This window comes from Vidua macroura, chromosome 5 (genome assembly GCF_024509145.1).
Source record: "Vidua macroura isolate BioBank_ID:100142 chromosome 5, ASM2450914v1, whole genome shotgun sequence".
Taxonomy (NCBI): Eukaryota; Metazoa; Chordata; class Aves; order Passeriformes; family Viduidae; genus Vidua; species Vidua macroura.
The window spans coordinates 34,971,509-34,986,082 of NC_071575.1; the positions used below are offsets into that span (position 1 = coordinate 34,971,509).

The following is a 14,574-nucleotide window of genomic DNA, read 5'->3' on the forward strand; positions in this document are numbered from 1 at the left end:
CACATCCTCCCTGGGCAACCTGTTCCAGTGTCTCACCGCACTCACAATAAAGAATTTTTTACAAAAACATCTAGTGTAATTTGTACCCATTGCTCCTGGTTCTATCATTACAGTTCCTGAAAAGAAGTCCCTCTCCAGCTTCCCTAGAGGGCCCCCTGAAGTGTAGAGGCAAAAGGGCTGCTTTTGTACATCAAGCTGGTCTGAGGTAGTCCTGTCTAACCTCCCAAAACAAATTGCCCTCAACCATGTTGCTCCATTTATTTCCTCTTTTCCAGTCAAGTGGTTGCACGTGCCCTGTTTGCCAGCGCAGGCAGAAACACCGACGTTGCCACAGGTGACAGAAGTCGCCGGCGGGAACGGGCAGCGCCTGTAGCGAAGCGGCCCGACGGAGGTGGGGCTGGACCCCCACTCCCCTCTGCCCACTCGACTCGGCTCGGCTCGGCTCGGCTCGGCTCGGCCCGGCCCGGCCCGGCCCAGCCCCGCTCCGCTCGCGCGCTGCCTCCCGCCCCGCTGCCCGCCCCCCGGCAATCTCGCGGGATTATGCTAACGAGACGGCCACCGCCCCGCCTCTTCGCTCTCTGCCTCCCCCGCGCCCTCCCTGAGCGCGCGCGGCCGCGGTGCGCTGTGGGATAGTGGCTGTATAAAGTGTACGCTCGGCGCGGCCGTGGCTGAGGGGGCCGGCGCGAGCGGGGCATGAAGATGGCGGACGCCAAGCAGAAGCGGAACGAGCAGCTGAAGCGCTGGATCGGCTCCGAGACCGACCTGGAGCCGCCCGTGGTCAAGCGCAAGAAGACCAAGGTGAAGTTTGACGACGGCGCCGTCTTCTTGGCCGCCTGCTCCAGCGGAGACACCGAGGAGGTGCTGCGACTACTGGAGCGGGGTGCCGACATCAACTACGCCAATGTGGACGGGCTCACCGCTCTCCACCAGGTCGGTGCTGGGCCGATCGAGGGACCCCTAGCCGGAGTGGGGCGAGGCCGGCCGACTGCCCCCCCCCCCGGGAGGAGGAGGTGGAGGAGGAAGGGGCCGGAGGCGGCTGCGCTCCCTCCGCTGGGGGGTGTCGGGGCGGGGAGGTGGCAGTAGGGTCAGCCTGGGACCGGCCGGAGGCCGCGGGCTGAGCCCCGGGCCGGTGGGGCTGCAGAGGCGGGAGGTTGCACCCCCTCCCTGCGAACAGGGCGTCGGAAGGGGCGGATGGGCCTCTCCTCCGGCGGGAAGGAGGTGCCACTGACCCTCTTTCGTTTTCCCCTTTTGGCAGCGCTTCCCTTGGAGGGCTGGGGGAAGCGGGCTCTGCCCAGTATGGACTGAGGGGGCCAGAGGCAGGCGCCCCCCGGCGTGGGAGGGTGACTGCAGGTGAGAAGAAGCGGGCCGCCCTCGGGGGGCGCTTCTGCCGCTGCCCCTTGCCCGGCATCCCGGTAGTAGTTCCCTGCTTCCCTCGTCTCCCTGGTTCCGCCGTAGTTGAGCCGATTAAAGCCAGCTCGTGTGTGCGGGCGGCCGTGTTGAGAGACAGATCATCTATTTCTCTCCGGTTTCTAGGGGAAACCAGTGTTTTGTTCATTATATAGAAACCCGTATCAGTAAGGGGTGCTTGTTTTCGTTACCGATGGCTTCCGCCGCAGTGTGAAAGCTGAACTTCAAGGGGAGCAGGGGTCTTAAATTTTTTTTCGTGCGTTGGAAAGTATTAAAAAACCAATCCATATCGCTTTGTTCTGGTGTGGGTATGTGGCTGGGGTATTGGTGCCGAGGGAGGTAACTTTCACTGGGGCCGGGGGGGAATGGACTGGAAACTGGCTGTGAAGTTTCCTCAAAATGGATGCTTTGTGCATGTTGAACTTCATAGCAGTCTGATTGGAATCTCAAAACGTTAGCCAAATAAGGAAAGGCTGTGGCAATCCGGAGATAATGCGGGTTTGCCTGAATAGTTTTTTTTCTCTAGAAGGCCAAAAGCTTCCACACAATACTAGATTCACTGAATATCTAGAAAGCAAAAAAATATCTTTGACAGACTAGCTTCTTGTTCTAAGTTTAGAAGTTGTTCCGTAGTTTAAAAAAATATCTTAATGCTTATGTGTTGTAGGTTGATCAGTAGAAATCTTCCCAAAATGGTTGTGAGGTGGTTTGTTACATTGAAAAAAATGAGATGGTGAATTTGTTTTCTCCATCCTATATAGGTTTTTCAAGTATATGAGGCTCTAGAAATACATAAACTGCCTTGCAGAACTGGATAGAATCCCCTCTTGAACATGGGCTATAGAATTCTATGACTCTTTGCTCTGTTTGCTGTATCTGAGTTGTCACTTGCTCCCCTGTAAAGGGTGTTGGTTTACTTTCAGTTGTGAACTGAACTGGAAGAATGAGTGTGTGTTGTGGTTAAGCCTGTCAACATGTTACCTGACTGCAGGCTAGCCTGTCACTTCATTGCAAGGTTTTCTGTATTTATCCTCCTCTAATCAAGTTATGGTAGCTTCATGCTTCCAGGGAGCTCTGTATGAGAAGCCATACCTTAACTGGTTAGATCCTTGGGTCTGCAAGTTGCTGTACTCCAACCATTGGTAGGGAAGGATGATGTTTAGTTTAAGTCTATTGTTAGAATAAGAGATGACGTTCTTTCTTTCTGATGTCCAGAAGGCATTTTCAAAATGTCTTTGATATTGTATACAAAAAAGCTTTCCTCAGGGTAATTCTGAGCATATTCTCCCCCCCTTTTTGTGCATAGTAGTCAGCTTGCGGTTTGGAAGGGCAAAGTCTAAGGGAACAGAGGTAAAGATTTACATCACTGCTAAAATTCTTGCTCATGCTCCTCCTGCCCCCTCCCCTCCTTTATTGATATCAAAAGACCTTTTCTGATTTTGACACTGAAAGCAAATAAGATCACTTGTGAAGTTATAATCCTCTTGAGGCAGAACAGTAAGTTACCTGTTGCTATAAAAAAAACATATAACAAATCCCTGCCTGTGACAACTCTGAATGGTTTCACTTCATTGTTAACACAAAATCTTATTTTCTCTAATATGCCATATAAAAGGTGCAAATCACACATGATGCAGTCTGTAACATGAATTAATTTAATCTGATTTGGCTGCAGTGTGGAAAAAATCTTTATCTGTTCTCAAAAGAAGCCCTTCAAAAACTTGTCATTCTTCCTGGCACTTTTGACTGACTGATGGTACTTGTGTTCAAGTCCGTGTTGTTATGTTTAAGACTGCCATGGAGTGCTGTTGTTTTGTGGTTCTTTGATTGGGGTTTTTTCTGTTTTGTGTCATCTGTCAGATCCCATGTAGAAGACATTGCTTTTCAAAGAAATAAATTTATCTCAGTGAAGGTAAAATTACTGTACTTTTTTGGGTTGTGTCTTTTTTGTCTTCCATCAGTTTATTTTTTCTAGTTGAGAGAAAATGCATATGTCTGAAATAGCAATAGAATTAAATATTTAATGTAATATTTAGCCTTTGATTTTCCTGCTACATATGGCAGTTATAGGAAGAGACTTCAGCTTTGTTTTATTTTTCACAGCCCAGGTCGTTGGAAGTGCTAAGGGGGAAGGACCATTAATCCTGAAATTGTAGTGAACTTTATTCTGAACTGAACTGAATTCTGGTTTGGTCTTTAATGGAGCATCAAGCTTTGTTGTTGAAGCCATTAGCTAAGCTTTTCCTCTGAGTGGGTGTCCTGGTTCAGGGCAAATTTGGGAGAGAATCCCCAAAGGGGCTCCTCTAAAAGGCAGATTCAATTGGCCCCTCCCCCCAACCGGTTCGGGGAAGAATACTTCCTTGATGAAAAGTGGAAAAAACTGTTTATTAAATAAGAAAACCTAAACAATATTAAACAATGAAACTTCTTGCTGCTTTAAAAGAGATACAAACTCAGAAAAATATCCCCCCTTGCCCGGGCTGCAGGTCGGCTCACTCAGTCTCTTATCAGTCCCTGCAGCGCTGGAAATGCCGCAGCCCAGGCCCGGCCCGCTGGGCCACAGGTGCGAGCTGCCGGTGCTCTTCTTGGTGTTCAGTCCACAGCAGGTTTGAGCAGGTCCAAAGAAAAGGAAAAGCCACAGCCCAGGGAACTTCTTTGCCTCAGCTAGCTAAAACTAACTAAAAAGCAAAGGAGAGCTCTGTCTCGCTGTCTGTTTGTAGACAACACAGTCCAGGAGAAGGAATGTAGAGGAGTGAGTGCAGTTTCTGAAAACAAACTCTGCGCTTCTTCTCCCCACCTTCACTCCTGGAACAAGTCTTAAAGGTGCAAAACTTATTATTCAACATAAACAGAGCAGACGATTGGTGATAAAAGCATCAAACAGTCAACCTAGGACAGTGGGGTAGAGTGCCATCACCATCAGAGAGCTGCATGTAGAATTGTTTCTCTTCATGCATACGGGAAAGAAAGCAATTACTTGACTTGGTAGGTGAGAGGTGGAAAGCAGAGAGGATATATATAGGTACTTGTTTCAACTCTTGACAGTGCCAGTGAGCAGATTTTGTTTTATATCTGCATGTGCACAAATGAGTGGACTTGAGTGCATCATATCTGAGGACAGATTAATTAAATTCTTTGGTATCTTGCTGAAGAGGAAAAATTGTCATTAGGTTATTACTGGTTATTATTCCTCTACAGAATTTTGAGTTCAAAGCTCGCTTTAAGAACTTGTTCTGCACAAGTCCTCAGGTTAGGCCTTCAGCAAAAAGGACAAGACTTACGTATGTTTTCCTATCTCTGAGATATATATGCAGTATAGGATATTGCAGCAGGATAGTGTGTATGAACTGCATTATATACATATTGTGTGTATTTATCTGTAAGACCAGAAAACTTTTAAGTGAGAACTTAAATTTTACAATCAGATGTCAGTGCCATTACTTCAGTGCAGGTGGAAGTTTTGAATGTTGCACTCTCAGACAGCTGTTATGCAGGATGAGATCTAACTTGAAATGCAGCTTTTCTAATCTGCCTTAACAATGGAATGGAAGGGGAACTTGAAACAAGAAAGAAGCTCAAAGGTGAACTGTGACCTTGCAGTTTATTAGTGTCCCAAGAGTGGGGGTCTAGAAGTGGCATATTCTGAAATAATCTTAAGAAGCCATATAATATTTTCAATAAAACCTGATCTCTTCTTAGGCAGACATATTTCTTCAGAGTGGGATTCAGTTCTCTCATCCTGAAAGCTTAATGCCTATCATTCCTCAAAGTTTGGACTCTCTTCTGCTTTCTTTGGCTTTCATGAAAGAGAATTTAGTTCACTAGCTCTGACTGGAGTTTATTGCTTAAGTGGCTGCAAGGAGTTTATCTGGAAGTTACATAGAGCTTTGTACAGGAAAGTGCACAGCACCACAGAAAGACTGCATGTAGTGGGGGAAGGACCACAATGTCACCAGTTTCCTGGAAGGCTGGATTTCCTGTGCACATTGCTCTCCTGGGAATATCGGATGTGCAGTGTGGAGTATCTGCACACACCTCAGCACTGGCTGAGATTAGGCTGTGGTTAGGTATCACAATTTATGCAGTCTGCTTTTTGACTGCCCTTTTTCTTTGAGGCTGCTCAGTCCTAGGATATGGTAACCTTGTTTTTGGCCTCATTCTCTCTGGGTGAAGAAGGTGAATGCTGTAGCCTGATTCCACCACACAGCATGGAAAGAACTTGTCCTGCTGTGCTGTTCTTACCTGTTCTGGGGAGGGTACTGCTTTTGAGGTAAGATAAGGGAAATTATCTTGGCTGTCTGTGCGTGGGGATCATTGCGCACCCACAGGGGATGTTGGTGAAAGCCCCTGCTCCTTGTTGAATGATTTGTGTCATCTTTTTTGTCTGTGATAACTACAGTTTAATTAAGCAAATTTCCTTGAAGGCTATCTCTCTGTATCAAATAGTGTTTTTCTGCAATTCTTTAGGTGCTCAATTGAATGTGGAGGTGAGACTGTTTTACCAACGTTATAGTTATGTCCTAGTTTGTATATAGAGCAGTGTTAAATAGAAATTTCAATTTACTGCCACTGTTGTAGGACTCTGATGTGTTTATCCCTGAATACTAATTAAGATTGTGTGTTTCACAGAATATTTGCTTACTATTTCTGAGAAAGGACAGTTACTTCTGTTATTTTCTTTGGGTTCTATGAGATTTATTTCTTAGATAAGAAGTACCTTCCTTTGCAGGAGTGTTTGCAACTGTTTATGTGAAAAGTTATGTCAGGGCTTCTGGTGGCATATTCTTAGTACCTGATATGGTAACGAGTATGGATACCTTTGGCACCAACTGTGTCCTTGTTACGACACCCTTTCAAACTGTAGCCAGTGATACAAAAGGAACATAAAATCTACCAGCACTGGATTCCTTTGCCGTAGAATTTGATAGAGGGCATCACAGCTGTGCTGTCCATATTCCTTCTGATGAATGGTAACACAGGTCATGTATTTGAGCTGGGGCTGCAGCCCATCAAGCTCTAAGAGCAAAGATGAGGTTGGCAGAGTCTTAAATCTCTAGAGTGTTTGCATCATAGCAGCAGCACCCCACAGCTAACTGTAGGGAAGGTATGGAATTAGCTCAAAGCTATCCTAGTAACCACCTGGCTATGACTTCTATCATTACTCTTTCAGAGAATGAAAATACTGGTGCATGTGGGAAACTTGTTAACTTTCCAAAACTGTCAAGTAGGAGGTTTTCATTTCATACCGAAAGGTTTGTACTCAGTTTTGTAAAGTATACTTTGTTGAAGTATCACTGTTTGGAGGGGAAGCAACCTACCAATCACCAAACCTCCTAATGCTCTCATTGTAGATGTTCTACCACTGAGAATTTTGGAGTTATTTGTTCAGCTAATTTTATTATTCTTTTATCGTGGCTTTTTTTTCCCCCTATTTATCTATGCTACAAGATAAACAGAGAAAATTAGTCCAGAAATAAATGTAATGTTGACTTCACTCAGTAATTAGACTACAGAGGCATATTTGTTTAAATTCCCTTTTGTAATTGGTTCTTGTCTGGGCCACAGATCTTTCTCTCTGTAGTTACAGTAGCTAGGTTCAGATGGTACAGTTAAGTACTTGTTAACTTCCTACTGATGTTGTCATCTAAGATTTTTTAAATTTTTTTTTACTCTTTGAAATGGAGGCAAGAAGAGGGGGGAAAAAGGTATGATTTTCCATAACATACTGTGAGTATAATAGTGGAAATTTAAATACTGTATTCAAAAAATTGTGTTCTTCTTGGTGTTTTATGAAAGAAATGAGTAACAATCTCTTCACCTTTTTAGCTTTATTTCTGTCCAGTCTGAACCTGGGATTTCTGTGTATTTTCATTGCTATGGGTATTTCTTGTGCACAAACAGAAGAACCCAAGTGAATTCTAGCATATAGAAATTACTTAAAGTATCTAAAACCAGTTTTCTTGTTAGCGTAACTGACAGGTTTCTTAAACTTGCTAGTCATGGAGGAAGAGTTCTGCATTCCAGTGTAAGGATGAATTCAGCTGGTAGGGCTTTAGTATTTACTGAAGCTAATGTTCAGGGACAATTTCTGTTGGTCTCTAGATATGAATTTCACTGTAGCATTAATGCTGCTTTTATAGTACAGCTTTGTCTGTGGTTTTTCCATGTGTTCTAGTATATTTTTGGTATTATTAGAACACTTTCTCATGATAAGTCATTAAAAAGCACCTTGTAAGAGTAGAGGAGTTGTGCTTTTGTATGTATGAATAAAACTGATATGAACACACTTGATTTAAGGCCTTTATGATTTTGACATTGTAGTAGCAAGAATGCTGTTTTACCAAATTATTGAATTTCAGTTGTTAGCTAATTCTGAGGCTAGGAGATGGAAGCAGTCAGTATAAATCACTAGTAGATTTACCACTCTGGAGGGATCTCTGTTCCAGGCTTAACAATATATGCTGTGCTTTAGTTGGAACAGATGGTTTGACAGGCTCTTGTGCAGTTCTTTACTTGTTTATCCCTTTGCTCATGCTCTCAGTTGCTCCCTTTCTCAAAGTTATTACTTAGGCTAGTAAGATACTTAGTGCAATCCTCTCAAAAACTGAGAGCCCAGCAAATTGGTAGTCTCTCTCAGTGTAATTGTTTCCTGAGGCTGGACTTACACCATGTGGAATTGAGGAACGTGACCTGTTCTAGCAAATACCAAAATTTTATCCAAGGATATGTCCAGATGGGTTGGACTTAGATGAACTAATATGCTCTGAAAGCAACGTGGAGGTAGTTTTGAACAACTGTAGCACGACTACAATACCTTTCTAGGATTCTTGCAGCCAAGAAACTATAAATTGCATCTTATTACTGCTGTCTTGTAGTATAAATATAGATCATGTCAAGTAAGATAAGATATGCAGCATATGAGGACATTTGCCTAACAAATGTTTTCTCGGTGCCCAACAGTATATTTTTCTTCACTGATCTTGACGACTGTAAAATGCAAACTGGAATGCAGCTGTAAGGCAGTGGAGCCATCCCTAAGCTGGTCAGCCTCTGATGCTGCTGGATGGGTGGAGACATTCCAAGCTCCTTTACTTTCCTATATGCGTTACTGAAATGACAGTCAATGGAAAGCGTGGCATAAGAGTAGCACCATTCCTCAGTTGTTTCCTTTCTAGTAATTTCAAGTCTGTAAGATAGAACACAAGAAGGCAAAAGATGATCACGGTACTTGGTGGGGGGAAGCATTGTTGAGTTTTTGGGGTTTTTTTAATGTATTGCTTTGACAAGACCTGGTACCCAGCTCTTGTGTTTCAGTTATTGAGCACACTGAATCAGCCACTGTGCTTATCCTGGAAACACTGAATCTTTGCCGGTTCATTGACAAAACCAAAATTAGAGCAATATGGTTAAGTCCTTGAACAAGACTATTTCCCATTTATGCCTGAGTGGTGTTAGCACTCGCCCCTTTAGCAATATATTTGTTCGGCTAGCGGCTTCTAAAGGTCTGTTAAACAGAGTGAAGTGTGGAGTTGGCTTTAAAAAGAGGGTGAAGCCCCTGAGAATCAAATGTAGCCTCATTTTGAGCCTACACACAGAATCTTCAAGATGGCAAATAAATAGTTCCTATACTACTATAGTTTCTGAATGCTTAAATTTGATCTATAACTAGCACATGACCATTGATTCTAATATGGAATTATCTGTAAGCTATTGTTAGAAATGGTTGTAGCCCTAAAACATTCAATAGGGCCATGTCTCGCTGATTTTTTTTTTTAATTATTTTTAGTTCAGTCTGAAATATGCTTTGATTGATTTTCCCATGTTATGGTTGTAGTTCAGGGTCTTGAGTTGGAGCTATGACAGCTTGCTTTGATGTGATCAGTTAGCCAGCCAGTGGTGATTATTATACAAGTTTTAGTTCTGGGATGATTGTTTAGTTTTGGAGTTTGTTTTACTGCCCTGACTGTGAAGCTAGAAGAGTAACCAGAGATATCTGTATAGATACACTTCTTGAGTATTTGAGGTTTCTTTTACATCAGGGAATTACTTGCAAGTGTTAGCTTTGTGCTGTGAATCTGATAGATAGATCTCTTGTTTTTTCAATTTCCTAGGGTTTTCTTTTTTTTGTTCTTTAACAGAAGGACTGAGGTGAATGTTAACATGAAACCTGTTTGTTAGTAATTCTAACAAATCTCCAATCTTATGGGATGAACTTACCTTGCTAGTTTTTCTTAAAATTTCACACTTGAAGCAAGTATTTGTCTAAGGCAAAATAACAATATCTTCATCTCGTAACCAAGGTGAATATATCTGACAAGCATGTACACTGTATATGTATGGTCAGTGCTGCCTTATGAAACAGTTAACTTAGATGAAGCTTTCACTGAGGAGCTGCATTCCTCTGTCAAAGCTGATCCTTGTGGGCCCCTTTTGTAACTGGAATAGCATCTCAGACCTATGGCTTTGAAACTTTCAGCTTACAAATATCCTGATATTTGCTTTAGTGCTCTTGACTGAAAAACTACCCTTTTCTTACTGAAGTGGAAAAGTTGTTATTTTAAGGCTGTAAAGCATGTTGTCCCAAGTTTTAACAAAAGTGTTGCTGCTTGCAGTGTGTTTGCAAATAGATGCAATTATACTTGAATAAGTAAGCTTAATTAAGTTAATAATTTTATCAAAATAAATCAGTTTTCATCCCAGAGATGAAACAATCTGAAACTACTTGTATTATTTCTTCAATCAGTATAAATTATGACAACTAGTCCTGTATTCTAGAAAATATAAGTAACCCTGCTTATTGTCGTTGCAGCATTAAGTTATTTATTATTTTTATTTATATTTTTATGAAAAGTCAATGCTCTTTAAGTTGTTTTGCCAATCTGTTTTTAAACATGGTGCTTTAACCTGTTGAAAATTTGGGCAACGTGAATTACCTTAGGTTTTATCCAAAACGAAGACTGAAAATTGGGGTGATAGCATTGTGTCTGCAGGCCAAATCTGGACTCCTGATAAGCAATAATCTCTTTTCTATCCAATCATATAAAACAATGTCTTTATAAAGCTTGGCAAACTTCACAATTTCCCACCACTTTTATTTTATTCAGCTACTGTAGCAAATTGAATTATTTTAGGTCCTTTTTTTTTTTTTTTTTTTTTTAATGAGGAGCCTGCACTTCATCTCCTCAGTAGAAAATAGAAGTGTAGTGCTTACCTCAGAAAGAAGAATTTCTGTGTAATGACAGTTTCTTGGTTTCTGAATATAACAGAGCAGAGGGGGTGAGTTGTGCTAGCATTGGGACTGTCAGTGGTTTTTTGTTTATGAACCTCTCTGGACATGGCTTTTTGGTCACTCATTGTCTACTTCCTTGCAAACAAGCTTAGCCAAATGCTTGGCACTTGTCTCTCTATAGCTGTGTTTGTACGTGCTCAATAGTGATAGTGAACTAGTGAACACTGATGCTTGTATATCACAGTGCTTATCAGGTATTTGTACACTTAGGAAGAGAAACAGCTTTCCTGCATCTCTGCAGAGGAGTGACTTAACAGGTCTAGTGTCTCCTGTACTTAACACTTGTAATAGACTTACTAAATATTGAAGGTGGGCTTTGGCAGGATCTATCGAACATGACTCCTAAGAAAGCTCATGAAATTACTGTAGAAACAAGTCTTATCTATAGCTCTAGGTAAATACAGCAGTGGTGATTTTAAAACTATCAGTTTTAAGGAAAACAGGGAAAAAGTTGGTATGAATGACAGAAGATACATTATATATTTTGCAAAGTGTTTTATCACTTAGCCATGTAAGGTCTGGGGGTGGGAGAGCTCTTTCTCAGTGGTTTTCTCAGCAATTGAGGAGGTTGCTGTACTCTGTAATAGTAAAAAACGTGTCAATTGTAATTATAGCAAATAGCATTTGCAAGCTCAAGTAGCTGTTAAGATGTGACTGCTGGAGATGAGCACTATTAGAATTTTTTGCTGCAAGAAGCCTACTTTTGTGACAATTGCTGTTCGTGTAAACAAAGTATCATAACTTTCGGGAGCCTAATCATTAGTAGGTTCTATGGCACAAGGAACATGGAAACAAGAATTTTTCTGGATGTGTATGGAGCAGTTCCCAAGGGAAGATGACAGCTTCAGTTTGACTTAGGAAGACTTTGCAAAAGCTAGGAAAGGTACTACTAAAACAAAATGTGTGATTATTAAGATCGTGAGTTTCAAAAGCTGTTGCTGCCAATTATGGTTTGGCATCCTTTTTAAGAATAAGACACCTGCCATATCAGGTGCATATGCTGGATTAAAACAAAACCAAGAAAGCTCTGGCATAGAAAAGCTTGCATGATAGTAGTCCTATTAAAAATACTTTTCATTTTAAGTTTGTTTTTAGGATTTTTGTTACTGTTTCTTGTGTGTGTGGTGGATTTTTTTTTTTTTTTGTTTCCAAAACACAGCATATAAATAAAAGCATCAGTGAAAGCTGAAGGCAGGCAAACTGTTGGGACTCAAATAAAAGACCAAATAGTACTTAAAAGTAACTTTCTGTTAAGAAACCTTGGCATCAGAACCATCTTCTTCAGTGACATCATTTCTCATCAACTACACAGAGATATGACTGAAGTGTTTGCCTTAAGAGCTGATGTGTAATTTCCCCCATCTGGGAGATCCTCCAAGGGTTTTGTATCACAATAGCTTCTTACCTGCACATATTTTAACAAGTACTTTGTCTTTTCAAGACAAACTCTCATGTCAGCATTTGAAAGACTTTGTTCTTTCATTTCTTGTAGGAGTTTGGGCCCTTTTAATTCCTTCTCTGCAATTATCTAATTTTATTTTATATTGCCAAGTTAAATGACTTAAATATGGAAGAAATTTCTTGGTGCTTTTTTTGCCTATTCATTTTGCTTTGTCGTGTTTTGCTGCTGTTAATGTATTTGATAATTGATGCTTTGAATTCTATTACTACTTGAAGGGTGCTTGTGCAGAATTCAAACAGCCTAAGTCAACTGATTTGGACTGCTTCATTGCAGCTTAAACTGCAAGTATTACTTGGGTTTTAAACTTTAAGTCAGAATCCTCACTTTTTAAAACAAAAATGGTTTAAAATCTGGCTTCAGCTGTTCTGCAGTTGAGCTCATAGTAGGCTGTAAAGCTGAGGAGTGTCACTTAACTAGGAGTGACATCACTAACTTTTTAGCAATACTTCTGTACTTTTGGTAGCTGTGGTTCATGAGACCCATATTACTACATACAGTTGCATGAGTTTATCTTCTTAAGAAGTTCTGTGACCTAGATGAAAATGGGCATTGGGAAACACAGGCTAAAAAACAATCTTCTGATCCTAAGATAGAACAGTGATAAAGGTAGGATTTTTTTTTTTAATCCAGGTAAATTGCTCCCCTTTCTCTTCTTCTGTCCTCCTGTCACCTTGGTCTATTCATGTTACAGAAACTGGATTTTTGACAATCAAATCCATCTGCCTTGTAGCTTTTAATAAATAAGCAGCTTTTGGTGCTTTTAGAATTATAGAAGCAGTCTCCAAATTCAAGTCTTTATCTATAGAGACCTTAACAAGGTGCTGGTATTTATAGAAATCCACCATATGCCCTGCTTTGATTTCTTTCTCCAAGAAAGGTCTGATGAGGGTTGGTTCCTTTAGTACTATCAGCAACCATTGAGACACATGATATTTAGATGTCTGCTTTTCTTCCTCCTTGTTAGGACACCTAAGATGACTCTCCATACCCCCAAACCCATGGGTGCATTATAAATTTCTCTCTCTGGAATGTTTTAACTTTGCTTAATTGCAGAATACAAGGAATTGTTCCTGTAAAGCCAAGTATGTAAATTAAAGATTTCCATATACTTTGGCTTTTGTCAACCTCAGAGTGTAGATTGTGAAATGCTTTTGGCACTTCTGATGACTCTTGATTCACTGAGAATATATGACTCTGTTAAGGTATTTATCTCCTTAATCCCAATTATTTTTCATATAATCATAGAATATTAAGGGTTGGAAGGGACCTTAAAGATCATCTAATCCCAACCAAATCCCTGCCATGGGCAGTGACACCTCCTGCTAGATCAGGTTGGTCAAAGCCTTACCAAAACTGGTTGTGAATACTGTCAGGGCTGGGTCATCTACAACCTCCCTGGGCAGCATGTTCCAGTGTCTCACTGCACTCACAGTAAAAAAAAATTCTTTAAACATCTAGTCTAAATTTCACATCTTTCTATTTGTACCCATTACTCCTATTTCTATTGCTACAGTTCCTGACAAAAGGTCATTTTTCAGCTTTCCAGCTACCTAAAGGCCCCCTTTAGGTACTGGAAGATTGCTATGAGGTCTCCATGCCGCCTTTTCTTCTCTGTGCTTAACAGCCCTGATTCTCTCAACCTGGCCTGCCAGGGACATGCTCCAGTTCTCTTACCAACTTTGGGGTCCTCCTCTGGGCTTGTTCCAACAGTTTCATGCCCTTATGTTGAGAGCATCAGAACTACACACACCCTCCAGATGGGGTCTCACAAGAGCAGAGTAGTGGGGGAGAATCTCCTCACCTGACCTGCTGACCACACTCCTTTTGACACAGCCCAGGGTATGGTTTGCCTTCTGGGCTGTAATGGTGTGCTGACAACTCAAGCTGAGTTTTTCAGCAAACATCACCCCAATTCCTTTTCCACAGACCTGCTCTCAATCATCTCTCTGACCAGCCTGTAGGTGTGTCAGGGTGAAGTCCAGTTTTATTAATGCTCTGGCTTTAGAAGTTGCATACAATAATCTTTCTTAAAAGCTTAGGTTAAGATGCAGATAGTACATCCAGTTTAGGCACGGTGTGGTGGTGAGGGGTTCTGCAGTCTTCTTGCTTTCTGCATGTAGGACTTAAAGTTCTAGACAGTGCATTCTAGGCTTGAATTTTATCGGTGGAACCTGACTCTGTGATAACAAATATTTGGAAAGAAGTTAGTAACCACTGTGGTCAATACTGCAGAAAGTTGTCAATTTCTTAGAGGATAAATATGATTCCCTCCTTGCCTAAAACACTATATGTATACAACAGCAATACTGTTGCCAGTTTAGCAGAGAATAAGGAGTGGAGGGAAGTTCTTCCTAATATGTGATCACAGAATCAACTAGGTTGGAAAAGACCTTTGCGGTCCAGTCCAACCCATGAC

The 14,574-nt window shown here is 41.5% G+C and overlaps 1 protein-coding gene across 4 annotated transcripts in view; it reads left to right on the forward strand.

The window, feature by feature from the left end:
* Window positions 1–599: 599 nt before the first annotated feature.
* The window catches only part of PPP1R12A (protein phosphatase 1 regulatory subunit 12A), a 112,734-nt gene continuing 98,759 nt past the window's right edge, over window positions 600–14,574 (forward strand). For all 4 annotated transcript variants that reach the window (XM_053977374.1, XM_053977377.1, XM_053977376.1 and 1 more), the window contains exon 1: window positions 600–930. In XM_053977374.1, the coding sequence (XP_053833349.1) occupies window positions 694–930 (237 nt within the window). In that variant the 5' untranslated portion in view covers window positions 600–693. The remainder of the gene's footprint in view (window positions 931–14,574) is intronic.